At 40.3% G+C, this 27,984-nt stretch overlaps 1 protein-coding gene across 1 annotated transcript; it reads right to left on the minus strand.

Annotated features, from left to right (window-relative positions):
- Positions 1–330: 330 nt before the first annotated feature.
- Positions 331–27,982, minus strand: LOC106598510 (speriolin-like protein). Its single transcript, XM_045719220.1, has 4 exons — positions 27,951–27,982; positions 23,431–23,554; positions 1,448–1,653; positions 331–1,038 (listed from the first exon to the last, which is right to left on the minus strand). Exons 3-4 carry the CDS (start codon positions 1,576–1,578, stop codon positions 912–914), a joined length of 258 nt encoding a protein of 85 aa, XP_045575176.1. The 5' UTR covers positions 1,579–1,653; positions 23,431–23,554; positions 27,951–27,982; the 3' UTR covers positions 331–911.
- Between the last annotated feature and the right edge of the window lie 2 nt (positions 27,983–27,984).

Raw genomic sequence — 27,984 nt, forward strand, 5'->3', positions numbered from 1 at the left:
GTAAAATGACATTGGAGGCAGCTTATGGCAGAGAAATTAACATTCATGTCTCTGACAACAGCCCTGGTGGACATTCCTGCAGTCACCATGCCTCAAAACTTGAGACATCTATGGCATTGTGTTGTGTGATAAAACTGCTCATTTTAAAGTGGCCTTTTATTGTCCCCAGCACAAGGTGGACCTGTGTAATGATCATGCAGTTTAATCAGCTTCTTGATATGACACACCTGTCAGGTAGCTGGATTATCTTGGCAAAGGATAAATGCTCACTAACAGGGATGTAAATAAAATTTGTGCACAAAATTTGAGAGAAATAAGCTTTTTGTGTGTATGAAAAATGTCTGGGATTTTTTATTTCAGCTCATGAACCATGGGACAAATATTTTACATGTTGTCTAAACTTTGTTCAGTGTATATGAAAATTAGTTGTGTCTACATTACTTAAACACACTGCTTTTTCTTTGTTGAAATGCATTTTAAATGGCCCAAAGAGCCCTGGAAGTATTTATTCTGTCCAGGTTTTTTCCATGTCTGTCATTTCAATATGGAAATATAATGTCAGGTAACTCACAAAGACAGCCTGAGTGCAACCAACCAACAAACCAAGTGAACGGAAAATATGAATTAAAAAGGCTAAACTATGAAATGGTCCAATGCAGGAGATGCAGAGCTCTCCTGTCTGCGGAGGGTGTGTGAAGTTTGTATTAGAGAGCGCTTGTCTCCAAAGCAATACAAGCTTAGACACGTTAAGAGTTGGGTTTGAGTCATTTGTTTATAGTGTAAAACCTCTGCTGTGGAGGGAGGTGGTGTCAGTGGCCGTCCCAGTCTAGCTCTGGTCCTAAACGTTTATAAAAGGCTCAGAATCAGCAAGCTGCACGTAACGCCCTGGACCAGAGCTATTCTCAGCGAGTCTACCAGAGGAAGAGGGGCTTGCCGTCCTGCCTTGCCATGAAAGAGAGGCAACTGAACAGCAGCAGGAGATCCTTCAGCAGTTTGCAGGGGGCTGCGTTGATAACTACTCTCCTGAGGAAGTCCGAGCTGTTGAGTTTAGATTGTTGTTTATTGTCCTACAAGAGGAAAATTTTACTACAGCTCATACATTACATACACAAACCTCACATTACATACACAAACCACACATTACATACACAAACCACACATTACATACACAAACCACACATTACATAAACCACATTGTAACATGGCAGCAAACAAACAACAGTAAACAGTTCCCCCCACACCTGCACATATAGGAGGAAGCTTCATAGAATTGTTCATGATTCATGGTGATAAACCCCCCCCGCAGGGATGAAACTCCTCCTGAAGCGTGCAGTGCAGCCTTTACAGTAATTGTCTGACACCTCCAACCTGATGGCAGGAAAGGTGAGCTCTGACATCACAGCCAAGCTTGTACCCTGAAGGGACTACATGGGAGCTACATCATCACCTGTTGTATCCCTGCTCCTGGGCGCTGTAGGAGTCAGCCCTCTGCTTCAGGATGCCGTAGGTGTTGATGATGAACTCTGTGAAGGGGGGGTGGAGAGTCATACTATAGCCTAGCTGCTTCAGCTTGGCCATCAGCTCAGCGTGACGCTGGGACAGCTGGAGCCTGTAGCCCTCGTCCACCTTCCCCGTCAGAGGGTGTGTGGAGACCTGAGGAAAGGGGTGAGGGGGGGGTCAAGCCTTTGGTTTGAGTGAAACACAGATGTGAGTCTCATATGGCACCTTATTTCCAATAGAGTGCACTACTTTAGACCAGGGACCATATAGGGCTCCATTTGGAATAGGGTGCCATTTGGGGGACACACAGTCAAATGTAGTGCACTATATAGTTTAGAAGGTGCCATTTGGGACACAGTCACAACCTCATGGGAGTGGGGGATTAGCCTGTAGAGTTTCTAATTCAGTTATACTGTACATGTCATTATCCAACTCTCTCTTACACATTTGTTTAGAACAGATTTGGAATTAACTTCTTAGGAAAAGGAAAACCATTTTGACCTGGGAATAAACCGGTTTAGGAGGCTTTGATTTCCATCTGTGTGTGAATGATTGAAATGACTACATGGCACACAACCACACCCTGGAGGAATGTTGTTCAACTAGCCTATTATCCCTTAGCAGACAGAAGGAATATGTTGTTCAACTAGCCTATTATCCCTTAGCAGACAGAAGGAATATGTTGTTCAACTAGCCTATTATCCCTTAGCTGACAAAAGGAAGGAATATGTTGTTCAACTAGCCTATTATCCCTTAGCTGACAGAAGGAATATGTTGTTCAACTAGCCTATTATCCCTTAGCAGACAGAAGGAATATGTTGTTCAACTAGCCTATTATCCCTTAGCAGACAGAAGGAAGGAATATGTTGTTCAACTAGCCTATTATCCCTTAGCTGACAGATGGAATATGTTGTTCAACTAGCCTATTATCCCTTAGCAGACAGAAGGAATATGTTGTTCAACTAGCCTATTATCCCTTAGCAGACAGAAGGAATATGTTGTTCAACTAGCCTATTATCCCTTAGCAGACAGAAGGAAGGAATATGTTGTTCAACTAACCTATTATCCTTTAGCAGACAGAAGGAAGGAATATGTTGTTCAACTAGCCTATTATCCCTTAGCAGACAGAAGGAATATGTTGTTCAACTAGCCTATTATCCCTTAGCAGACAGAAGGAAGGAATATGTTGTTCAACTAGCCTATTATCCCTTAGCTGACAGAAGGAATATGTTGTTCAACTAGCCTATTATCCCTTAGCAGACAGAAGGAAGGAATATGTTGTTCAACTAGCCTATTATCCCTTAGCAGACAGAAGGAATATGTTGTTCAACTAGCCTATTATCCCTTAGCAGACAGAAGGAATATGTTGTTCAACTAGCCTATTATCCCTTAGCAGACAGAAGGAATATGTTGTTCAACTAGCCTTTTATCCCTTAGCTGACAGAAGGAATATGTTGTTCAACTAGCCTACTATCCCTTAGCAGACAGAAGGAAGGAATATGTTGTTCAACTAGCCTATTATCCTTTAGCAGACGGAAGGAATATGTTGTTCAACTAGCCTATTATCCTTTAGCAGACAGAAGGAATATGTTGTTCAACTAGCCTATTATCCCTTAGCAGACAGAAGGAAGGAATATGTTGTTCAACTAGCCTATTATCCCTTAGCAGACAGAAGGAATATGTTGTTCAACTAGCCTATTATCCCTTAGCAGACAGAAGGAATATGTTGTTCAACTAGCCTATTATCCCTTAGCAGACAGAAGGAAGGAATATGTTGTTCAACTAGCCTATTATCCCTTAGCTGACAGATGGAATATGTTGTTCAACTAGCCTATTATCCCTTAGCTGACAGAAGGAATATGTTGTTCAACTAGCCTATTATCCCTTAGCTGACAGAAGGAATATGTTGTTCAACTAGCCTATTATCCCTTAGCAGACAGAAGGAATATGTTGTTCAACTAGCCTATTATCCCTTAGCTGACAGAAGGAATATGTTGTTCAACTAGCCTATTAACCCTTAGCAGACAGAAGGAAGGAATGTGTTGTTCAACTAGCCTATTATCCCTTAGCAGACAGAAGGAATATGTTGTTCAACTAGCCTATTATCCCTTAGCAGACAGAAGGAATATGTTGTTCAACTAGCCTATTATCCCATAGCTGACAGAAAGAATATGTTGTTCAACTAGCCTATTATCCCTTAGCAGACAGAAGGAATATGTTGTTCAACTAGCCTATTATCCCTTAGCAGACAGATGGAATATGTTGTTCAACTAGCCTATTATCCCTTAGCAGACAGAAGGAAGGAATATGTTGTTCAACTAGCCTATTATCCCTTAGCTGACAGAAGGAATATGTTGTTCAACTAGCCTATTATCCCTTAGCAGACAGAAGGAAGGAATATGTTGTTCAACTAGCCTATTATCCCTCAGCAGACAGAAGGAATATGTTGTTCAACTAGCCTATTATCCCGTAGCAGACAGAAGGAATATGTTGTTCAACTAGCCTATTATCCCTTAGCAGACAGATGGAATATGTTGTTCAACTAGCCTATTATCCCTTAGCAGACAGAAGGAAGGAATATGTTGTTCAACTAGCCTATTATCCCTTAGCAGACAGAAGGAAGGAATATGTTGTTCAACTAGCCTATTATCCCTTAGCTGACAGAAGGAATATGTTGTTCAACTAGCCTATTATCCCTTAGCAGACAGAAGGAATATGTTGTTCAACTAGCCTATTATCCCTTAGCAGACAGAAGAAGGAATATGTTGTTCAACTAGCCTATTATCCCATAGCAGACAGAGAAGGAATATGTTGTTCAACTAGCCTATTATCCCTTAGCAGACAGAAGGAAGGAATATGTTGTTCAACTAGCCTATTATCCCTTAGCAGACAGAAGGAATATGTTGTTCAACTAGCCTATTATCCCTTAGCAGACAGAGAAGGAATATGTTGTTCAACTAGCCTATTATCCCTTAGCAGACAGGAAGGAATATGTTGTTCAACTAGCCTATTATCCCTTAGCAGACAGAAGGAATATGTTGTTCAACTAGCCTATTATCCCTTAGCAGACAGAAGGAAGGAATATGTTGTTCAACTAGCCTATTATCCCTTAGCTGACAGGGAAGGAATATGTTGTTCAACTAGCCTATTATCCCTTAGCAGACAGAAGGAAGGAATATGTTGTTCAACTAGCCTATTATCCCTTAGCAGACAGAAGGAATATGTTGTTCAACTAGCCTATTATCCCTTAGCAGACAGAAGGAATATGTTGTTCAACTAGCCTATTATCCCTTAGCAGACAGAAAGAATGTTGTTCAACTAGCCTTTTATCCCTTAGCTGACGGAAGGAATATGTTGTTCAACTAGCCTACTATCCCTTAGCAGACAGAAGGAAGGAATATGTTGTTCAACTAGCCTATTATCCTTTAGCAGACAGAAGGAATATGTTGTTCAACTAGCCTATTATCCCTTAGCAGACAGAAGGAATATGTTGTTCAACTAGACTATTATCCCTTAGCAGACAAAGAAGGAATATGTTGTTCAACTAGCCTATTATCCCTTAGCAGACAGAAGGAATATGTTGTTCAACTAGCCTATTATCCCTTAGCAGACAGAAGGAATATGTTGTTCAACTAGCCTATTATCCCTTAGCAGACAGAAGGAAGGAATATGTTGTTCAACTAGCCTATTATCCCTTAGCTGACAGAAGGAATATGTTGTTCAACTAGCCTATTATCCCTTAGCAGACAGAAGGAATATGTTGTTCAACTAGCCTATTATCCCTTAGCAGACAGAAGGAATATGTTGTTCAACTAGCCTATTATCCCTTAGCAGACAGAAGGAATATGTTGTTCAACTAGCCTATTATCCCTTAGCTGACAGAAGGAATATGTTGTTCAACTAGCCTATTATCCCTTAGCAGACAGAAGGAAGGAATGTGTTGTTCAACTAGCCTATTATCCCTTAGCAGACAGAAGGAATATGTTGTTCAACTAGCCTATTATCCCTTAGCAGACAGAAGGAATATGTTGTTCAACTAGCCTATTATCCCTTAGCAGACAGAGAAGAATATGTTGTTCAACTAGCCTATTATCCCTTAGCAGACAGAAGGAATATGTTGTTCAACTAGCCTATTATCCCTTAGCAGACAGAAGGAATATGTTGTTCAACTAGCCTATTATCCCTTAGCAGACAGAAGGAAGGAATATGTTGTTCAACTAGCCTATTATCCCTTAGCAGACAGAAGGAATATGTTGTTCAACTAGCCTATTATCCCTTAGCAGACAAAGGAAGGAATATGTTGTTCAACTAGCCTATTATCCCTTAGCAGACAGAAGGAATATGTTGTTCAACTAGCCTATTATCCCGTAGCAGACAGAAGGAATATGTTGTTCAACTAGCCTATTATCCCTTAGCAGACAGATGGAATATGTTGTTCAACTAGCCTATTATCCCTTAGCAGACAGAAGGAAGGAATATGTTGTTCAACTAGCCTATTATCCCTTAGCAGACAGAAGGAAGGAATATGTTGTTCAACTAGCCTATTATCCCTTAGCAGACAGAAGGAATATGTTGTTCAACTAGCCTATTATCCCTTAGCTGACAGAGAAGGAATATGTTGTTCAACTAGCCTATTATCCCTTAGCTGACAGAAGGAATATGTTGTTCAACTAGCCTATTATCCCTTAGCTGACAGAAGAAGGAATATGTTGTTCAACTAGCCTATTATCCCTTAGCAGACAGAAGGAAGGAATATGTTGTTCAACTAGCCTATTATCCCTTAGCTGACAGAAGGAATATGTTGTTCAACTAGCCTATTATCCCTTAGCAGACAGAAGGAATATGTTGTTCAACTAGCCTATTATCCCTTAGCAGACAGAAGGAATATGTTGTTCAACTAGCCTATTATCCCTTAGCAGACAGAAGGAATATGTTGTTCAACTAGCCTATTATCCATTAGCAGACAGAAGGAATATGTTGTTCAACTAGCCTATTATCCCTTAGCAGACAGAAGGAAGGAATATGTTGTTCAACTAGCCTATTAACCCTTAGCAGACAGAAGGAAGGAATATGTTGTTCAACTAGCCTATTATCCCTTAGCAGACAGAAGGAATATGTTGTTCAACTAGCCTATTATCCCTTAGCAGACAGAAGGAAGGAATATGTTGTTCAACTAGCCTATTATCCCTTAGCAGACAGAAGGAATATGTTGTTCAACTAGCCTATTATCCCTTAGCTGACAGAAGGAAGGAATATGTCGTTCAACTAGCCTATTATCCCTTAGCTGACAGAAGGAATATGTTGTTCAACTAGCCTTTTATCCCTTAGCAGACAAAAGGAATATGTTGTTCAACTAGCCTATTATCCATTAGCAGACAGATGGAATATGTTGTTCAACTAGCCCATTATCCCTTAGCTGACAGAAGGAATATGTTGTTCAACTAGCCTATTATCCCTTAGCAGACAGATGGAATATGTTGTTCAACTAGCCTATTATCCCTTAGCTGACAGAAGGAAGGAATATGTTGTTCAACTAGCCTATTATCCCTTAGCAGACAGAAGGAATATGTTGTTCAACTAGCCTATTATCCCTTAGCAGACAGAAGGAAGGAATATGTTGTTCAACTAGCCTATTATCCCTTAGCAGACAGAAGGAATATGTTGTTCAACTAGCCTATTATCCTTTAGCTGACAGAAGGAAGGAATATGTCGTTCAACTAGCCTATTATCCCTTAGCTGACAGAAGGAATATGTTGTTCAACTAGCCTTTTATCCCTTAGCAGACAAAAGGAATATGTTGTTCAACTAGCCTATTATCCATTAGCAGACAGATGGAATATGTTGTTCAACTAGCCTTTTATCCCTTAGCTGACAGAAGGAATATGTTGTTCAACTAGCCTATTATCCCTTAGCAGACAGATGGAATATGTTGTTCAACTAGCCTATTATCCCTTAGCAGACAGAAGGAAGGAATATGTTGTTCAACTAGCCTATTATCCCTTAGCAGACAGAAGGAATATGTTGTTCAACTAGCCTATTATCCCTTAGCAGACAGAAGGAATATGTTGTTCAACTAGCCTATTATCCCTTAGCAGACAGAAGGAATATGTTGTTCAACTAGCCTATTATCCCTTAGCTGACAGAAGGAAGGAATATGTTGTTCAACTAGCCAATTATCCCTTAGCTGACAGAAGGAATATGTTGTTCAACTAGCCTATTATCCCTTAGCAGACAGAAGGAAGGAATATGTTGTTCAACTAGCCTATTATCCCTTAGCTGACAGAAGGAAGGAATATGTTGTTCAACTAGCCTATTATCCCTTAGCTGACAGAAGGAATATGTTGTTCAACTAGCCTATTATCCCTTCGCAGACAGAAGGAAGGAATATGTTGTTCAACTAGCCTATTATCCCTTAGCTGACAGAAGGAATATGTTGTTCAACTAGCCTATTATCCCTTAGCTGACAGAAGGAATATGTTGTTCAACTAGCCTATTATCCCTTAGCAGACAGAAGGAATATGTTGTTCAACTAGCCTATTATCCCTTAGCTGACAGAAGGAATATGTTGTTCAACTAGCCTTTTATCCCTTAGCTGACAGAAGGAATATGTTGTTCAACTAGCCTATTATCCCTTAGCAGACAGAAGGAATATGTTGTTCAACTAGCCTATTATCCCTTAGCAGACAGAAGGAATATGTTGTTCAACTAGCCTATTATCCCTTAGCTGACAGAAGGAATATGTTGTTCAACTAGCCTATTATCCCTTAGCAGACAGAAGGAAGGAATATGTTGTTCAACTAGCCTATTATCCTTTAGCAGACGGAAGGAATATGTTGTTCAACTAGCCTATTATCCTTTAGCAGACAGAAGGAATATGTTGTTCAACTAGCCTATTATCCCTTAGCAGACAGAAGGAAGGAATATGTTGTTCAACTAGCCTATTATCCCTTAGCAGACAGAAGGAATATGTTGTTCAACTAGCCTATTATCCCTTAGCAGACAGAAGGAATATGTTGTTCAACTAGCCTATTATCCCTTAGCAGACAGAAGGAAGGAATATGTTGTTCAACTAGCCTATTATCCCTTAGCAGACAAAGGAAGGAATATGTTGTTCAACTAGCCTATTATCCCTTAGCAGACAGAAGGAAGGAATATGTTGTTCAACTAGCCTATTATCCCTTAGCAGACAGAAGGAAGGAATATGTTGTTCAACTAGCCTATTATCCCTTAGCAGACAGAAGGAATATGTTGTTCAACTAGCCTATTATCCCTTAGCTGACAGAAGGAATATGTTGTTCAACTAGCCTATTATCCCTTAGCAGACAGAGGAAGGAATATGTTGTTCAACTAGCCTATTATCCCTTAGCAGACAGAGAGGAATATGTTGTTCAACTAGCCTATTATCCCTTAGCAGACAGAAGGAATATGTTGTTCAACTAGCCTATTATCCCTTAGCTGACAGAAGGAAGGAATATGTTGTTCAACTAGCCTATTATCCCTTAGCAGACAGAAGGAATATGTTGTTCAACTAGCCTATTATCCCTTAGCAGACAATGGAAGGAATATGTTGTTCAACTAGCCTATTATCCCTTAGCAGACAGAAGGAAGGAATATGGTGTTCAACTAGCCTATTATCCCTTAGCTGACAGAAGGAATATGTTGTTCAACTAGCCTATTATCCCTTAGCAGACAGAAGGAAGGAATATGTTGTTCAACTAGCCTATTATCCATTAGCAGACAGATGGAATATGTTGTTCAACTAGCCTATTATCCCTTAGCAGACAAGGAAGGAATATGTTGTTCAACTAGCCTATTATCCCTTAGCAGACAGAAGGAATATGTTGTTCAACTAGCCTATTATCCCTTAGCAGACAGAAGGAATATGTTGTTCAACTAGCCTATTATCCCTTAGCAGACAGAAGGAATATGTTGTTCAACTAGCCTATTATCCCTTAGCAGACAGAAGGAAGGAATATGTTGTTCAACTAGCCTATTATCCCTAAGCAGACAGAAGGAATATGTTGTTCAACTAGCCTATTATCCCTTAGCAGACAGAAGGAATATGTTGTTCAACTAGCCTATTATCCCTTAGCAGACAGAAGGAATATGTTGTTCAACTAGCCTATTATCCCTTAGCAGACAGAAGGAATATGTTGTTCAACTAGCCTATTATCCCTTAGCTGACAGAAGGAAGGAATATGTTGTTCAACTAGCCTATTATCCCTTAGCAGACAGAAGGAATATGTTGTTCAACTAGCCTATTATCCCTTAGCAGACAGATGGAATATGTTGTTCAACTAGCCTATTATCCCTTAGCTGACAGAAGGAAGGAATATGTTGTTCAACTAGCCTATTATCCCTTAGCTGACAGAAGGAATATGTTGTTCAACTAGCCTATTATCCCTTAGCAGACAGAAGGAAGGAATATGTTGTTCAACTAGCCTATTATCCCTTAGCTGAAAGAAGGAATATGTTGTTCAACTAGCCTATTATCCCTTAGCAGACAGAAGGAATATGTTGTTCAACTAGCCTATTATCCCTTAGCTGACAGAAGGAATATGTTGTTCAACTAGCCTATATCCCTTAGCAGACAGATGGAATATGTTGTTCAACTAGCCTATTATCCCTTAGCTGACAGAAGGAAGGAATATGTTGTTCAACTAGCCTATTATCCCTTAGCAGACAGGAAGGAATATGTTGTTCAACTAGCCTATTATCCCTTAGCAGAAAGAAGGAATATGTTGTTCAACTAGCCTATTATCCCTTAGCAGACAAGGAAGGAATATGTTGTTCAACTAGCCTATTATCCCTTAGCAGACAGATGGAATATGTTGTTCAACTAGCCTATTATCCCTTAGCTGACAGAAGGAAGGAATATGTTGTTCAACTAGCCTATTATCCCTTAGCTGAAAGAAGGAATATGTTGTTCAAATAGCCTATTATCCATTAGCAGACAGATGAAATATGTTGTTCATCTAGCCTATTATCCCTTAGCAGACAGAAGTAATATGTTTTTCAACTAGCCTATTATCCCTTAGCAGACAGAAGGAAGGAATATGTTGTTCAACTAGTCTATTATCCCTTAGCAGACAGAAGGAATATGTTGTTCAACTAGCCTATTATCCCTTAGCAGACAGAAGGAATATGTTGTTCAACTAGCCTATTATCCCTTAGCAAACAGAAGGAAGGAATATGTTGTTCAACTAGCCTATTATCCCTTAGCAGACAGAAGGAATATGTTGTTCAACTAGCCTATTATCCCTTAGCAGACAGAAGGAATATGTTGTTCAACTAGCCTATTATCCCTTAGCAGACAGAAGGAATATGTTGTTCAACTAGCCTATTATCCCTTAGCAGACAGAAGGAATATGTTGTTCAACTAGCCTATTATCCCTTAGCAGACAGAAGGAATATGTTGTTCAACTAGCCTATTATCCCTTAGCAGACAGAAGGAAGGAATATGTTGTTCAACTAGCCTATTATCCCTTAGCAGACAGAAGGAAGGAATATGTTGTTCAACTAGCCTATTATCCCTTAGCTGACAGAGAAGGAATATGTTGTTCAACTAGCCTATTATCCCTTAGCAGACAGAAGGAAGGAATATGTTGTTCAACTAGCCTATTATCCCTTAGCAGACAGAAGGAATATGTTGTTCAACTAGCCTATTATCCCTTAGCAGACAGAAGGAATATGTTGTTCAACTAGCCTATTATCCCTTAGCAGACAGATGGAATATGTTGTTCAACTAGCCTATTATCCCTTAGCTGACAGAAGGAAGGAATATGTTGTTCAACTAGCCTATTATCCCTTAGCAGACAGAAGGAATATGTTGTTCAACTAGCCTATTATCCCTTAGCAGACAGAAGGAATATGTTGTTCAACTAGCCTATTATCCCTTAGCAGAAAGAAGGAATATGTTGTTCAACTAGCCTATTATCCCTTAGCTGAAAGAAGGAATATGTTGTTCAACTAGCCTATTATCCATTAGCAGACAGAAGGAATATGTTGTTCAACTAGCCTATTATCCCTTAGTAGACAGAAGGAATATGTTGTTCAACTAGCCTATTATCCCTTAGCAGACAGAAGGAAGGAATGTGTTGTTCAACTAGCCTATTATCCCTTAGCTGAAAGAAGGAATATGTTGTTCAACTAGCCTATTATCCATTAGCAGACAGAAGGAATATGTTGTTCAACTAGCCTATTATCACTTAGCAGACAGGAAGGAATATGTTGTTCAACTAGCCTATTATCCCTTAGCAGACAGGGAAGGAATATGTTGTTCAACTAGCCTATTATCCCTTAGCAGACAGAAGGAATATGTTGTTCAACTAGCCTATTATCCCTTAGCAGACAGAAGGAATATGTTGTTCAACTAGCCTATTATCCCTTAGCAGACAGAAGGAATATGTTGTTCAACTAGCCTATTATCCCTTAGCAGACAGAAGGAATATGTTGTTCTACTAGCCTATTATCCCTTAGCAGACAGAAGGAAGGAATATGTTGTTCAACTAGCCTATTATCCCTAAGCAGACAGAAGGAATATGTTGTTCAACTAGCCTATTATCCCTTAGCAGACAGAAGGAATATGTTGTTCAACTAGCCTATTATCCCTTAGCAGACAGAAGGAATATGTTGTTCAACTAGCCTATTATCCCTTAGCAGACAGAAGGAAGGAATATGTTGTTCAACTAGCCTATTATCCCTTAGCAGACAGAAGGAATATGTTGTTCAACTAGCCTATTATCCCTTAGCAGACAGAAGGAATATGTTGTTCAACTAGCCTATTATCCCTTAGCAGACAGAAGGAAGGAATATGTTGTTCAACTAGCCTATTATCCCTTAGCAGACAGAAGGAATATGTTGTTCAACTAGCCTATTATCCCTTAGCAGACAGAAGGAATATGTTGTTCAACTAGCCTATTATCCCTTAGCAGACAGAAGGAATATGTTGTTCAACTAGCCTATTATCCCTTAGCTGACAGAAGGAATATGTTGTTCAACTAGCCTATTATCCCTTAGCAGACAGGATGGAATATGTTGTTCAACTAGCCTATTATCCCTTAGCAGACAGAAGAAGGAATATGTTGTTCAACTAGCCTATTATCCCTTAGCAGACAGAAGGAATATGTTGTTCAACTAGCCTATTATCCCTTAGCAGACAGAAGGAATATGTTGTTCAACTAGCCTATTATCCCTTAGCAGACAGAAGGAATATGTTGTTCAACTAGCCTATTATCCCTTAGCTGACAGAAGGAATATGTTGTTCAACTAGCCTATTATCCCTTAGCAGACAGAAGGAATATGTTGTTCAACTAGCCTATTATCCCTTAGCAGACAGAAGGAAGGAATATGTTGTTCAACTAGCCTATTATCCCTTAGCAGACAGAAGGAATATGTTGTTCAACTAGCCTATTATCCCTTAGCAGACAGAAGGAATATGTTGTTCAACTAGCCTATTATCCCTTAGCAGACAAGGAAGGAATATGTTGTTCAACTAGCCTATTATCCCTTAGCAGAGAGAAGGAATATGTTGTTCAACTAGCCTATTATCCCTTAGCAGACAGAAGGAATATGTTGTTCAACTAGCCTATTATCCCTTAGCAGACAGAAGGAAGGAATATGTTGTTCAACTAGCCTATTATCCCTTAGCAGACAGAAGGAATATGTTGTTCAACTAGCCTATTATCCCTTAGCAGACAGAAGGAATATGTTGTTCAACTAGCCTATTATCCCTTAGCAGACAGAGAAGGAATATGTTGTTCAACTAGCCTATTATCCCTTAGCAGACAGATGGAATATGTTGTTCAACTAGCCTATTATCCCTTAGCAGACAGAAGGAAGGAATATGTTGTTCAACTAGCCTATTATCCCTTAGCAGACAGAAGGAATATGTTGTTCAACTAGCCTATTATCCCTTAGCAGACAGGAAGGAATATGTTGTTCAACTAGCCTATTATCCCTTAGCTGACAGAAGGAAGGAATATGTTGTTCAACTAGCCTATTATCCCTTAGCAGACAGAAGGAATATGTTGTTCAACTAGCCTATTATCCCTTAGCAGACAGAAGGAAGGAATATGTTGTTCAACTAGCCTATTATCCCTTAGCAGAAAGAAGGAATATGTTGTTCAACTAGCCTATTATCCCTTAGCAGACAGAAGGAATATGTTGTTCAACTAGCCTATTATCCCTTAGCAGACAGAAGGAATATGTTGTTCAACTAGCCTATTATCCCTTAGCAGACAGATGGAATATGTTGTTCAACTAGCCTATTATCCCTTAGCTGACAGAAGGAAGGAATATGTTGTTCAACTAGCCTATTATCCCTTAGCAGACAGAAGGAATATGTTGTTCAACTAGCCTATTATCCCTTAGCTGACAGAAGGAATATGTTGTTCAACTAGCCTATTATCCCTTAGCAGACAGATGGAATATGTTGTTCAACTAGCCTATTATCCCTTAGCAGACAGAAGGAATATGTTGTTCAACTAGCCTATTATCCCTTAGCAGACAGAAGGAAGGAATATGTTGTTCAACTAGCCTATTATCCCTTAGCTGACAGAAGGAATATGTTGTTCAACTAGCCTATTATCCCTTAGCAGACAGAAGGAATATGTTGTTCAACTAGCCTATTATCCCTTAGCAGACAGGAAGGAATATGTTGTTCAACTAGCCTATTATCCCTTAGCAGACAGAAGGAATATGTTGTTCAACTAGCCTATTATCCCTTAGCAGACAGAAGGAATATGTTGTTCAACTAGCCTATTATCCCTTAGCAGACAGAAGGAAGGAATATGTTGTTCAACTAGCCTATTATCCCTTAGCAGACAGAAGGAAGGAATATGTTGTTCAACTAGCCTATTATCCCTTAGCAGACAGAAGGAATATGTTGTTCAACTAGCCTATTATCCCTTAGCAGACAGAAGGAATATGTTGTTCAACTAGCCTATTATCCCTTAGCAGACAGAAGGAATATGTTGTTCAACTAGCCTATTATCCCTTAGCAGACAGAAGGAATATGTTGTTCAACTAGCCTATTATCCCTTAGCTGACAGAAGGAATATGTTGTTCAACTAGCCTATTATCCCTTAGCAGACAGAAGGAAGGAATATGTTGTTCAACTAGCCTATTATCCCTTAGCAGACAGAAGGAATATGTTGTTCAACTAGCCTATTATCCCTTAGCAGACAGAAGGAAGGAATATGTTGTTCAACTAGCCTATTATCCCTTAGCAGACAGAAGGAATATGTTGTTCAACTAGCCTATTATCCCTTAGCAGACAGAAGGAATATGTTGTTCAACTAGCCTATTATCCCTTAGCAGACAGAAGGAATATGTTGTTCAACTAGCCTATTATCCCTTAGCAGACAGAAGGAATATGTTGTTCAACTAGCCTATTATCCCTTAGCTGACAGAAGGAATATGTTGTTCAACTAGCCTATTATCCCTTAGCAGACAGATGGAATATGTTGTTCAACTAGCCTATTATCCCTTAGCTGACAGAAGGAAGGAATATGTTGTTCAACTAGCCTATTATCCCTTAGCAGACAGAAGGAATATGTTGTTCAACTAGCCTATTATCCATTAGCAGACAGAAGGAATATGTTGTTCAACTAGCCTATTATCCCTTAGCAGACAGAAGGAATATGTTGTTCAACTAGCCTATTATCCCTTAGCAGACAGAAGGAAGGAATATGTTGTTCAACTAGCCTATTATCCCTTAGCTGACAGAAGGAATATGTTGTTCAACTAGCCTATTATCCCTTAGCAGACAGAAGGAATATGTTGTTCAACTAGCCTATTATCCCTTAGCAGACAGAAGGAATATGTTGTTCAACTAGCCTATTATCCCTTAGCAGACAGAAGGAAGGAATATGTTGTTCAACTAGCCTATTATCCCTTAGCAGACAGAGGAAGGAATATGTTGTTCAACTAGCCTATTATCCCTTAGCAGACAGAAGGAATATGTTGTTCAACTAGCCTATTATCCCTTAGCAGACAGAAGGAATATGTTGTTCAACTAGCCTATTATCCCTTAGCAGACAGAAGGAATATGTTGTTCAACTAGCCTATTATCCCTTAGCAGACAGAAGGAAGGAATATGTTGTTCAACTAGCCTATTATCCTTAGCAGACAGAAGGAATATGTTGTTCAACTAGCCTATTATCCCTTAGCAGACAGGAAGGAATATGTTGTTCAACTAGCCTATTATCCCTTAGCAGACAGATGGAATATGTTGTTCAACTAGCCTATTATCCCTTAGCTGACAGAAGGAAGGAATATGTTGTTCAACTAGCCTATTATCCCTTAGCAGACAGAAGGAATATGTTGTTCAACTAGCCTATTATCCCTTAGCAGACAGATGGAATATGTTGTTCAACTAGCCTATTATCCCTTAGCTGACAGAAGGAAGGAATATGTTGTTCAACTAGCCTATTATCCCTTAGCAGACAGATGGAATATGTTGTTCAACTAGCCTATTATCCCTTAGCTGAAAGAAGGAATATGTTGTTCAACTAGCCTATTATCCCTTAGCAGACAGAAGGAATATGTTGTTCAACTAGCCTATTATCCCTTAGCTGACAGAAGGAATATGTTGTTCAACTAGCCTATATCCCTTAGCAGACAGATGGAATATGTTGTTCAACTAGCCTATTATCCCTTAGCAGACAGAAGGAAGGAATATGTTGTTCAACTAGCCTATTATCCCTTAGCAGACAGAAGGAATATGTTGTTCAACTAGCCTATTATCCCTTAGCTGAAAGAAGGAATATGTTGTTCAACTAGCCTATTATCCCTTAGCAGACAGATGGAATATGTTGTTCAACTAGCCTATTATCCCTTAGCAGACAGATGGAATATGTTGTTCAACTAGCCTATTATCCCTTAGCTGACAGAAGGAAGGAATATGTTGTTCAACTAGCCTATTATCCCTTAGCAGACAGAAGGAATATGTTGTTCAACTAGCCTATTATCCCTTAGCAGACAGATGGAATATGTTTTTCAACTAGCCTATTATCCCTTAGCAGACAGAAGGAATATGTTGTTCAACTAGCCTATTATCCCTTAGCAGACAGAAGGAAGGAATATGTTGTTCAACTAGCCTATTATCCCTTAGCAGACAGAAGGAATATGTTGTTCAACTAGCCTATTATCCCTTAGCAGACAGAAGGAATATGTTGTTCAACTAGCCTATTATCCCTTAGCAGACAGATGGAATATGTTGTTCAACTAGCCTATTATCCCTTAGCTGACAGAAGGAATATGTTGTTCAACTAGCCTATTATCCCTTAGCAGACAGAAGGAATATGTTGTTCAACTAGCCTATTATCCCTTAGCAGACAGAAGGAATATGTTGTTCAACTAGCCTACTATCCCTTAGCAGACAGAAGGAATATGTTGTTCAACTAGCCTATTATCCCTTAGCAGACAGGAAGGAATATGTTGTTCAACTAGCCTATTATCCCTTAGCAGACAGAAGGAATATGTTGTTCAACTAGCCTATTATCCCTTAGCAGACAGAAGGAATATGTTGTTCAACTAGCCTATTATCCCTTAGCAGACAGAGAAGGAATATGTTGTTCAACTAGCCTATTATCCCTTAGCAGACAGAAGGAATATGTTGTTCAACTAGCCTATTATCCCTTAGCAGACAGAAGGAATATGTTGTTCAACTAGCCTACTATCCCTTAGCAGACAGAAGGAATATGTTGTTCAACTAGCCTATTATCCCTTAGCAGACGAGAAGGAATATGTTGTTCAACTAGCCTATTATCCCTTAGCTGAAAGAAGGAATATGTTGTTCAACTAGCCTATTATCCATTAGCAGACAGAAGGAATATGTTGTTCATCTAGCCTATTATCCCTTAGCAGACAGAAGGAATATGTTGTTCAACTAGCCTATTATCCCTTAGCAGACAGAAGGAAGGAATATGTTGTTCAACTAGCCTATTATCCCTTAGCAGACAGAAGGAATATGTTGTTCAACTAGCCTATTATCCCTTAGCAGACAGAAGGAATATGTTGTTCAACTAGCCTATTATCCCTTAGCTGACAGAAGGAAGGAATATGTTGTTCAACTAGCCTATTATCCCTTAGCAGACAGAAGGAATATGTTGTTCAACTAGCCTATTATCCCTTAGCAGACAGAAGGAATATGTTGTTCAACTAGCCTATTATCCCTTAGCAGACAGAAGGAATATGTTGTTCAACTAGCCTATTATCCCTTAGCAGACAGAAGGAATATGTTGTTCAACTAGCCTATTATCCCTTAGCAGACAGAAGGAATATGTTGTTCAACTAGCCTATTATCCCTTAGCAGACAGAAGGAAGGAATATGTTGTTCAACTAGCCTATTATCCCTTAGCAGACAGAAGGAAGGAATATGTTGTTCAACTAGCCTATTATCCCTTAGCTGACAGAAGGAATATGTTGTTCAACTAGCCTATTATCCCTTAGCAGACAGAAGGAAGGAATATGTTGTTCAACTAGCCTATTATCCCTTAGCAGACAGAAGGAATATGTTGTTCAACTAGCCTATTATCCCTTAGCTGACAGAAGGAATATGTTGTTCAACTAGCCTATTATCCCTTAGCAGACAGAAGGAATATGTTGTTCAACTAGCCTATTATCCCTTAGCTGACAGAAGGAAGGAATATGTTGTTCAACTAGCCTATTATCCCTTAGCAGACAGAAGGAATATGTTGTTCAACTAGCCTATTATCCCTTAGCAGACAGAAGGAATATGTTGTTCAACTAGCCTATTATCCCTTAGCAGACAGAAGGAATATGTTGTTCAACTAGCCTATTATCCCTTAGCTGAAAGAAGGAATATGTTGTTCAACTAGCCTATTATCCCTTAGCAGACAGAAGGAATATGTTGTTCAACTAGCCTATTATCCCTTAGCAAACAGAAGGAATATGTTGTTCAACTAGCCTATTATCCCTTAGCAGACAGAAGGAATATGTTGTTCAACTAGCCTATTATCCCTTAGCAGACAGAAGGAAGGAATATGTTGTTCAACTAGCCTATTATCCCTTAGCTGACAGAAGGAATATGTTGTTCAACTAGCCTATTATCCCTTAGCAGACAGAAGGAATATGTTGTTCAACTAGCCTATTATCCCTTAGCAGACAGAAGGAATATGTTGTTCAACTAGCCTATTATCCCTTAGCAGACAGAAGGAAGGAATATGTTGTTCAACTAGCCTATTATCCCTTAGCAGACAGAAGGAATATGTTGTTCAACTAGCCTATTATCCCTTAGCAGACAGAAGGAATATGTTGTTCAACTAGCCTATTATCCCTTAGCAGACAGAAGGAATATGTTGTTCAACTAGCCTATTATCCCTTAGCAGACAGAAGGAATATGTTGTTCAACTAGCCTATTATCCCTTAGCAGACAGAAGAAGGAATATGTTGTTCAACTAGCCTATTATCCCTAAGCAGACAGAAGGAATATGTTGTTCAACTAGCCTATTATCCCTTAGCAGACAGAAGGAATATGTTGTTCAACTAGCCTATTATCCCTTAGCAGACAGATGGAATATGTTGTTCAACTAGCCTATTATCCTTAGCTGACAGAAGGAAGGAATATGTTGTTCAACTAGCCTATTATCCCTTAGCAGACAGAAGGAATATGTTGTTCAACTAGCCTATTATCCCTTAGCAGACAGAGAAGGAATATGTTGTTCAACTAGCCTATTATCCCTTAGCTGACCAAGAAGGAATATGTTGTTCAACTAGCCTATTATCCATTAGCAGACAGATGGAATATGTTGTTCAACTAGCCTATTATCCCTTAGCTGAAAGAAGGAATATGTTGTTCAACTAGCCTATTATCCCTTAGCAGACAGAAGGAATATGTTGTTCAACTAGCCTATTATCCCTTAGCTGACAGAAGGAATATGTTGTTCAACTAGCCTATTATCCCTTAGCAGACAGAAGGAATATGTTGTTCAACTAGCCTATTATCCCTTAGCTGACAGAAGGAAGGAATATGTTGTTCAACTAGCCTATTATCCCTTAGCAGACAGAAGGAATATGTTGTTCAACTAGCCTATTATCCCTTAGCAGACAGGAAGGAATATGTTGTTCAACTAGCCTATTATCCCTTAGCAGACAGAAGGAATATGTTGTTCAACTAGCCTATTATCCCTTAGCAGACAGATGGAATATGTTGTTCAACTAGCCTATTATCCCTTAGCAGACAGAAGGAAGGAATATGTTGTTCAACTAGCCTATTATCCCTTAGCTGACAGAAGGAATATGTTGTTCAACTAGCCTATTATCCCTTAGCAGACAGATGGAATATGTTGTTCAACTAGCCTATTATCCCTTAGCAGACAGAAGGAATATGTTGTTCAACTAGCCTATTATCCCTTAGCAGACAGAAGGAAGGAATATGTTGTTCAACTAGCCTATTATCCCTTAGCAGACAGAAGGAATATGTTGTTCAACTAGCCTATTATCCCTTAGCAGACAGAAGGAATATGTTGTTCAACTAGCCTATTATCCCTTAGCAGACAGAAGGAATATGTTGTTCAACTAGCCTATTATCCCTTAGCTGACAAGAAGGAATATGTTGTTCAACTAGCCTATTATCCCTTAGCAGACAGAAGGAATATGTTGTTCAACTAGCCTATTATCCCTTAGCAGACAGAAGGAAATGTTGTTCAACTAGCCTACTATCCCTTAGCAGACAGAAGGAATATGTTGTTCAACTAGCCTATTATCCCTTAGCAGACAGAAGGAAGGAATATGTTGTTCAACTAGCCTATTATCCCTTAGCAGACAGGAAGGAATATGTTGTTCAACTAGCCTATTATCCCTTAGCAGACAGAAGGAATATGTTGTTCAACTAGCCTATTATCCCTTAGCAGACAGAAGGAATATGTTGTTCAACTAGCCTATTATCCCTTAGCTGAAAGAAGGAATATGTTGTTCAACTAGCCTATTATCCATTAGCAGACAGAAGGAATATGTTGTTCAACTAGCCTATTATCCCTTAGTTGACAGAAGGAATATGTTGTTCAACTAGCCTATTATCCCTTAGCAGACAGATGGAATATGTTGTTCAACTAGCCTATTATCCCTTAGCTGACAGAAGGAAGGAATATGTTGTTCAACTAGCCTATTATCCCTTAGCAGACAGAAGGAATATGTTGTTCAACTAGCCTATTATCCCTTAGCAGACAGAAGGAATATGTTGTTCAACTAGCCTATTATCCCTTAGCAGACAAAGAAGGAATATGTTGTTCAACTAGCCTATTATCCCTTAGCAGACAGAAGGAAGGAATATGTTGTTCAACTAGCCTATTATCCCTTAGCAGACAGAAGGAATATGTTGTTCAACTAGCCTATTATCCCTTAGCAGACAGAAGGAATATGTTGTTCAACTAGCCTATTATCCCTTAGCAGACAGAAGGAATATGTTTTCTACTAGCCTATTATCCCTTAGCAGACAGAAGGAAGGAATATGTTGTTCAACTAGCCTATTATCCCTAAGCAGACAGAAGGAATATGTTGTTCAACTAGCCTATTATCCCTTAGCAGACAGAAGGAATATGTTGTTCAACTAGCCTATTATCCCTTAGCAGACAGATGGAATATGTTGTTCAACTAGCCTATTATCCCTTAGCTGACAGAAGGAAGGAATATGTTGTTCAACTAGCCTATTATCCCTTAGCAGACAGAAGGAATATGTTGTTCAACTAGCCTATTATCCCTTAGCAGACAGATGGAATATGTTGTTCAACTAGCCTATTATCCCTTAGCTGACAGAAGGAAGGAATATGTTGTTCAACTAGCCTATTATCCATTAGCAGACAGATGGAATATGTTGTTCAACTAGCCTATTATCCCTTAGCTGAAAGAAGGAATATGTTGTTCAACTAGCCTATTATCCCTTAGCAGACAGAAGGAATATGTTGTTCAACTAGCCTATTATCCCTTAGCTGACAGAAGGAATATGTTGTTCAACTAGCCTATATCCCTTAGCAGACAGATGGAATATGTTGTTCAACTAGCCTATTATCCCTTAGCTGACAGAAGGAAGGAATATGTTGTTCAACTAGCCTATTATCCCTTAGCAGACAGAAGGAATATGTTGTTCAACTAGCCTATTATCCCTTAGCTGAAAGAAGGAATATGTTGTTCAACTAGCCTATTATCCCTTAGCAGACAGATGGAATATGTTGTTCAACTAGCCTATTATCCCTTAGCAGACAGATGGAATATGTTGTTCAACTAGCCTATTATCCCTTAGCTGACAGAAGGAAGGAATATGTTGTTCAACTAGCCTATTATCCCTTAGCAGACAGAAGGAATATGTTGTTCAACTAGCCTATTATCCCTTAGCAGACAGATGGAATATGTTGTTCAACTAGCCTATTATCCCTTAGCAGACAGAAGGAATATGTTTTTCAACTAGCCTATTATCCCTTAGCAGACAGAAGGAAGGAATATGTTGTTCAACTAGTCTATTATCCCTTAGCAGACAGAAGGAATATGTTGTTCAACTAGCCTATTATCCCTTAGCAGACAGAAGGAATATGTTGTTCAACTAGCCTATTATCCCTTAGCAGACAGAAGGAATATGTTGTTCAACTAGCCTATTATCCCTTAGCTGACAGAAGGAATATGTTGTTCAACTAGCCTATTATCCCTTAGCAGACAGAAGGAATATGTTGTTCAACTAGCCTATTATCCCTTAGCAGACAGAAGGAATGTTTTTCAACTAGCCTACTATCCCTTAGCAGACAGAAGGAATATGTTGTTCAACTAGCCTATTATCCCTTAGCAGACAGAAGGAAGGAATATGTTGGTCAACTAGCCTATTATCCCTTAGCAGACAGAAGGAATATGTTGTTCAACTAGCCTATTATCCCTTAGCTGACAGAAGGAATATGTTGTTCAACTAGCCTATTATCCCTTAGCAGACAGAAGGAATATGTTGTTCAACTAGCCTATTATCCCTTAGCAGACAGAAGGAATATGTTGTTCAACTAGCCTATTATCCCTTAGCAGACAGAAGGAATATGTTGTTCAACTAGCCTATTATCCCTTAGCAGACAGAAGGAAGGAATATGTTGGTCAACTAGCCTATTATCCCTTAGCAGACAGAAGGAATATGTTGTTCAACTAGCCTATTATCCCTTAGCAGACAGAAGGAATATGTTGTTCAACTAGCCTATTATCCCTTAGCAGACAGAAGGAATATGTTGTTCAACTAGCCTATTATCCCTTAGCAGACAGAAGGAATATGTTGTTCAACTAGCCTATTATCCCTTAGCAGACAGAAGGAATATGTTGTTCAACTAGCCTATTATCCCTTAGCAGACAGAAGGAATATGTTGTTCAACTAGCCTATTATCCCTTAGCAGACAGATGGAATATGTTGTTCAACTAGCCTATTATCCCTTAGCTGACGAAGGAAGGAATATGTTGTTCAACTAGCCTATTATCCCTTAGCTGACAGAAGGAATATGTTGTTCAACTAGCCTATTATCCCTTAGCAGACAGAAGGAATATGTTGTTCAACTAGCCTATTATCCCTTAGCTGACAGAAGGAAGGAATATGTTGTTCAACTAGCCTATTATCCCTTAGCTGACAAAAGGAAGGAATATGTTGTTCAACTAGCCTATTATCCCTTAGCAGACAGAAGGAATATGTTGTTCAACTAGCCTATTATCCCTTAGCGAGACAGAAGGAATATGTTGTTCAACTAGCCTATTATCCCTTAGCAGACAAGGAAGGAATATGTTGTTCAACTAGCCTATTATCCCTTAGCAGACAGAAGGAATATGTTGTTCAACTAGCCTATTATCCCTTAGCAGACAGAAGGAAGGAATATGGTATTCCAACTTTCTTAAAATTCAAAAACTAGAATGACCGCCTTTTGTATAAAAGGACAACGCACACACAGTTCCCACCTGAATGATCTTGTCTCGTATATTGAGCACAGTGAACCCATAGAGTCTGGTCTGGCCTTGGAATACATAGGACAAGATCCTTCGATCCAGCTGGAAGGCTATCTCCCCACCAACCGCTCTGGATCTGAACAATAAACACCATTACAACACCAACCTCTGAATCTGCATGGATTACTTCAATAGATCTCATTACACCAACAGAAACATTCATCCACACCTAGTTTAACAAAATGTTCCTATTATAAGCAACATCCCAAACGGCATCCTGTTTCCTACAGTGAGGGAAAAAAGTATTTGATCCCCTGCTGATTTTGTACATTTGCCCACTGACAAAGAAATGATCAGTCTATAATTTTAATGGTAGGTTTATTTCAACAGTGAGAGACAGAATAACAAAAAAAAATCCAGAAAAACACATGTCAAAAATTGTATAAATTGATTTGCATTTTAATGAGGGAAATAAGTATTTCACCCCCTCTCAATCAGAAAGATTTCTGGCTCCCAGGTGTCTTTTATACAGGTAACGAGCTGAGATTAGGAGCACACTCTTAAAGGGAGTGCTCCTAATCTCAGGTTGTTACCAGCAGAGGGAGTAGTTGTTTAGTATTTTGGTCAGGACGTGGCAGAGGGATGTTTGTTTTGTATGGTGGGGGTTTTGTGTGTGTTGTAGAGGGGTGTTTGATTTATGTGTTCCTGGGTTTTGGGTGTATGTTCTAGGTTGTATTTCTGCATTCTGTCTAGGTTAGGTTTTCTATGTTTAGGTTTGGGTGCTAGACTCTCAATTGGAGGCAGGTGATTCTCGTTGCCTCTGATTGAGAGTCCTATATATGGGTAATTGTTCGGTGTAGTGTTGTGGGAGATTGTTTCTTGTTTTGCCTGTGTGAGCATGACAAGACTGTTTTGTTGTTCGTGAGTTCTTTGTTTTGTTATTTTGGTGTTCCCTTTATGTAAAATAAATAACAAGATGAGCATCCACATTCCTGCTGCGTTTTGGTCCTCTATCCCCGACGACAACCGTTACACCTGTATAAAAGACACCTGTCCACAGAAGCAATCAATCAATCAGATTCCAAACTCTCCACCATGGCCAAGACCAAAGAGCTCTCCAAGGATGTCAGGGACAAGATTGTAGACCTACACAAGGCTGGAATGGGCTACAAGACCATCGCCAAGCAGCTTGGTGAGAAGGTGACAACAGTTGGTGCGATTATTCGCAAATGGAAGAAACACAAAAGAACTGTCAATCTCCCTCGGCCTGGGGCTCCATGCAAGATCTCACCTCGTGGAGTTGCAATGATCATGAGAACGGTGAGGAATCAGCCCAGAACTACACGGGAGGATCTTGTCAATAATCTCAAGGCAGCTGGGACCATAGTCAACAAGAAAACAATTGGTAAAACACTACGCAGTGAAGGACTGAAATCCTGCAGCGCCCGCAAGGTCCCCCCTGCTCAAGAAAGCACATATACATGCCCGTCTGAAGTTTGCTAATGAACATCTGAATGATTCAGAGGACAACTGGGTGAAAGTGTTGTGGTCAGATGAGACCAAAATGGAGCTCTTTGGCATCAACTCAACTCGCCGTGTTTGGAGGAGGAGGAATGCTGCCTATGACCCCAAGAGCACCATCCCCACCGTCAAACATGGAGGTGGAAACATTATGCTTTGGGGGTGTTTTTCTGCTAAGGGGACAGGACAACTTCACCGCATCAAAGGGACGATGGACGGGGCCATGTACCGTCAAATCTTGGGTGAGAACCTCCTTCCCTCAGCCAGGGCATTGAAAATGGGTCGTGGATGGGTATTCCAGCATGACAATGACCCAAAACACACGGCCAAGGCAACAAAGGAGTGGCTCAAGAAGAAGCACATTAAGGTCCTGGAGTGGCCTAGCCAGTCTCCAGACCTTAATCCCATAGAAAATCTGAGGAGGGAGCTGAAGGTTCGAGTTGGCAAACGTCAGCCTTGAAACCTTAATGACTTGGAGAAGATCTGCAACGAGGAGTTGGACATAATCCCTCCTGAGATGTGTGCAAACCTGGTGGCCAACTACAAGAAACGTCTGACCTCTGTGATTGCCAACAAGGGTTTTGCCACCAAGTACTAAGTCATGTTTTGCAGAGGGGTCAAATACTTATTTCCCTCATTAAAATGCAAATCAATTTATAACATTTTTGACATGCGTTTTTCTGGATTGTTTTGTTGTTATTCTGTCTCTCATTGTTCAAATAAACCTACCATTAAAATTATAGACTGATCATTTCTTTGTCAGTGGGCAAACGTACAAAATCAGCAGGGGATCAAATACTTTTTTCCCTCACTGTATATTGTGCACTACTATTGACCAGAGCCCTATAGGCCCTACTCAAAAGTTATGCATGTCATGACTTCAGTCGAAGTCAGGTCCTCTCCTTGTTTGGGCGGCGCTCGGCGGTCTTCTAGCCATCATCGATCCACTTTCATTTTCCACATGTTTTGTCTTGTTTTCCTCACACCTGGTTTCAATTCCCTCATTTACTTGTTGTGTATTTAACCCTCTGTTCCCCCCATGTCTTTGTGTGGGATTGTTTATTGTTTCGTGTAGCGCACGTTAGACTGGTTGCGCTGGGTTATGTCAACCCGTATTGTACACTGCTCAAAAAAATAAAGGGAAGACTTAAACAACAATGTAACTCCAAGTCAATCACACTTCTGTGAAATCAAACTGTCCACTTTGGAAGCAACACTGATTGACAATAAATGTCACATGCTGTTGTGCAAATGGAATAGACAACAGGTGGAAATTATAGGCAATTAGCAAGACACCCCCAATAAAGGAGTGGTTCTGCAGGTGGGGACCACAGACCACTTCTCAGTTCTTATGCTTCCTGGCTGATGTTTTGGTCACTTTTGAATGCTGGCGGTGCTTTCACTCTAGTGGTAGCATGAGACGAAGTCTACAACCCACACAAGTGGCTCAGGTAGTGCAGCTCATCCAGGATGGCACATCAATGCGAGCTGTGGCAAGAAGGTTTGCTGTGTCTGTCAGCGTAGTGTCCAGAGCATGGAGGCACTACCAGGAGACAGGCCAGTACATCAGGAGACGTGGAGGAGGCCGTAGGAGGGCAACAACCCAGCAGCAGGACCGCTACCTCCGCCTTTGTGCAAGGAGGAGCAGGAGGAGCACTGCCAGAGCCCTGCAAAATGACCTCCAGCAGGCCACAAATGTGCATGTCTCTGCTCAAACGGTCAGAAACAGACTCCATGAGGGTGGTATGAGGGCCCGACGTCCACAGGTGGGGGTTGTGCTTACAGCCCAATACCGTGCAGGACGTTTGGCATTTGCCAGAGAACACCAAGATTGGCAAATTCGCCACTGGCGCCCTGTGCTCTTCACAGATGAAGCAGGTTCACACTGAGCACGTGACAGACGTGACAGAGTCTGGAGACGCCGTGGAGAACGTTCTGCTGCCTGCAACATCCTCCAGCATGACCGGTTTGGCGGTGGGTCAGTCATGGTGTGGGGTGGCATTTCTTTGGGGGGCCGCACAGCCCTCCATGTGGTCGCTAGAGGTAGCCTGACTGGCATTAGGTACCGAGATGAGATCCTCAGACCCCTTGTGAGACCATATGCTGGTGCGGTTGGCCCTGGGTTCCTCCTAATGCAAGACAATGCTAGACCTCATGTGGCTGGAGTGTGTCAGCAGTTCCTGCAAGAGGAAGGCATTGATGCTATGGACTGGTCAGCCCGTTCCCCAGACCTGAATCCAATTGAGCACATCTGGGACATCATGTCTCGCTCCATCCACCAATGCCACGTTGCACCACAGACTGTCCAGGAGTTGGCGGATGCTTTAGTCCAGGTCTTGGAGGAGATCCCTCAGGAGACCATCCTCCACCTCATCAGGAGCATGCCCAGGCGTTGTAGGGAGATCATACAGGCACGTGGAGGCCACACACACTACTGAGCCTCATTTTGGCTTGTTTTAAGGACATTACATCAAAGTTGGATCAGCCTGTAGTGTGGTTTTCCACTTTAATTTTGAGTGTGACTCCAAATCCAGACCTCCATGGGTTGATAAATTGGATTTCCATTGATTATTTTTGTGTGATTTTGTTGTCAGCACATTCAACTATGTAAAGAAAAAAGTATTTAATAAGATTATTTCATTCATTCAGATCTAGGATGTGTTATTTTAGTGTTCCCTTTATTTTTTTTAGCAGTATATTTAGTGTTCGTTGTGCAGTGTGTTTTTGTTCGCCTAAATAAAAGGCTCCGTTTGCTACCCAAATTCTGCTCTCCTGCGCATGACTCCCTTACAGCCAGTTACGCATACCTAACAATGCACTATATAGGAAATAGGGTGCAATTTGGGACCTACACAATAGTTTTGAATACATATTTTTCTATTCTATTCTGCTATTACAATATTGTCATAATCAGCTCAGTTGATACAAAATGGTGATTCAATTTCTGACTAACATTTTTCTGTAAGGATCATGTCACAACATTGTAATGAGCAAACGACCATTTCACACACCTTTCACCTTGTGAGACATGATGTAAGAACAGCT

This window comes from Salmo salar, chromosome ssa05 (genome assembly GCF_905237065.1).
Source record: "Salmo salar chromosome ssa05, Ssal_v3.1, whole genome shotgun sequence".
Lineage (NCBI taxonomy): Eukaryota > Metazoa > Chordata > Actinopteri > Salmoniformes > Salmonidae > Salmo > Salmo salar.

Excerpts from the sequence above, each read along its gene's own strand:
- LOC106598510 (XM_045719220.1), bottom strand. The coding sequence starts at position 1,578 with ATGGCCAAGCTGAAGCAGCTAGGCTATAGTATGACTCTCCACCCCCCC. Across the intron at positions 1,039-1,447 it reads CAGGAGCAGGGATACAACAG|CTCGGACTTCCTCAGGAGAG; the intron begins GTGATGATGTAG and ends TAAACTCAACAG.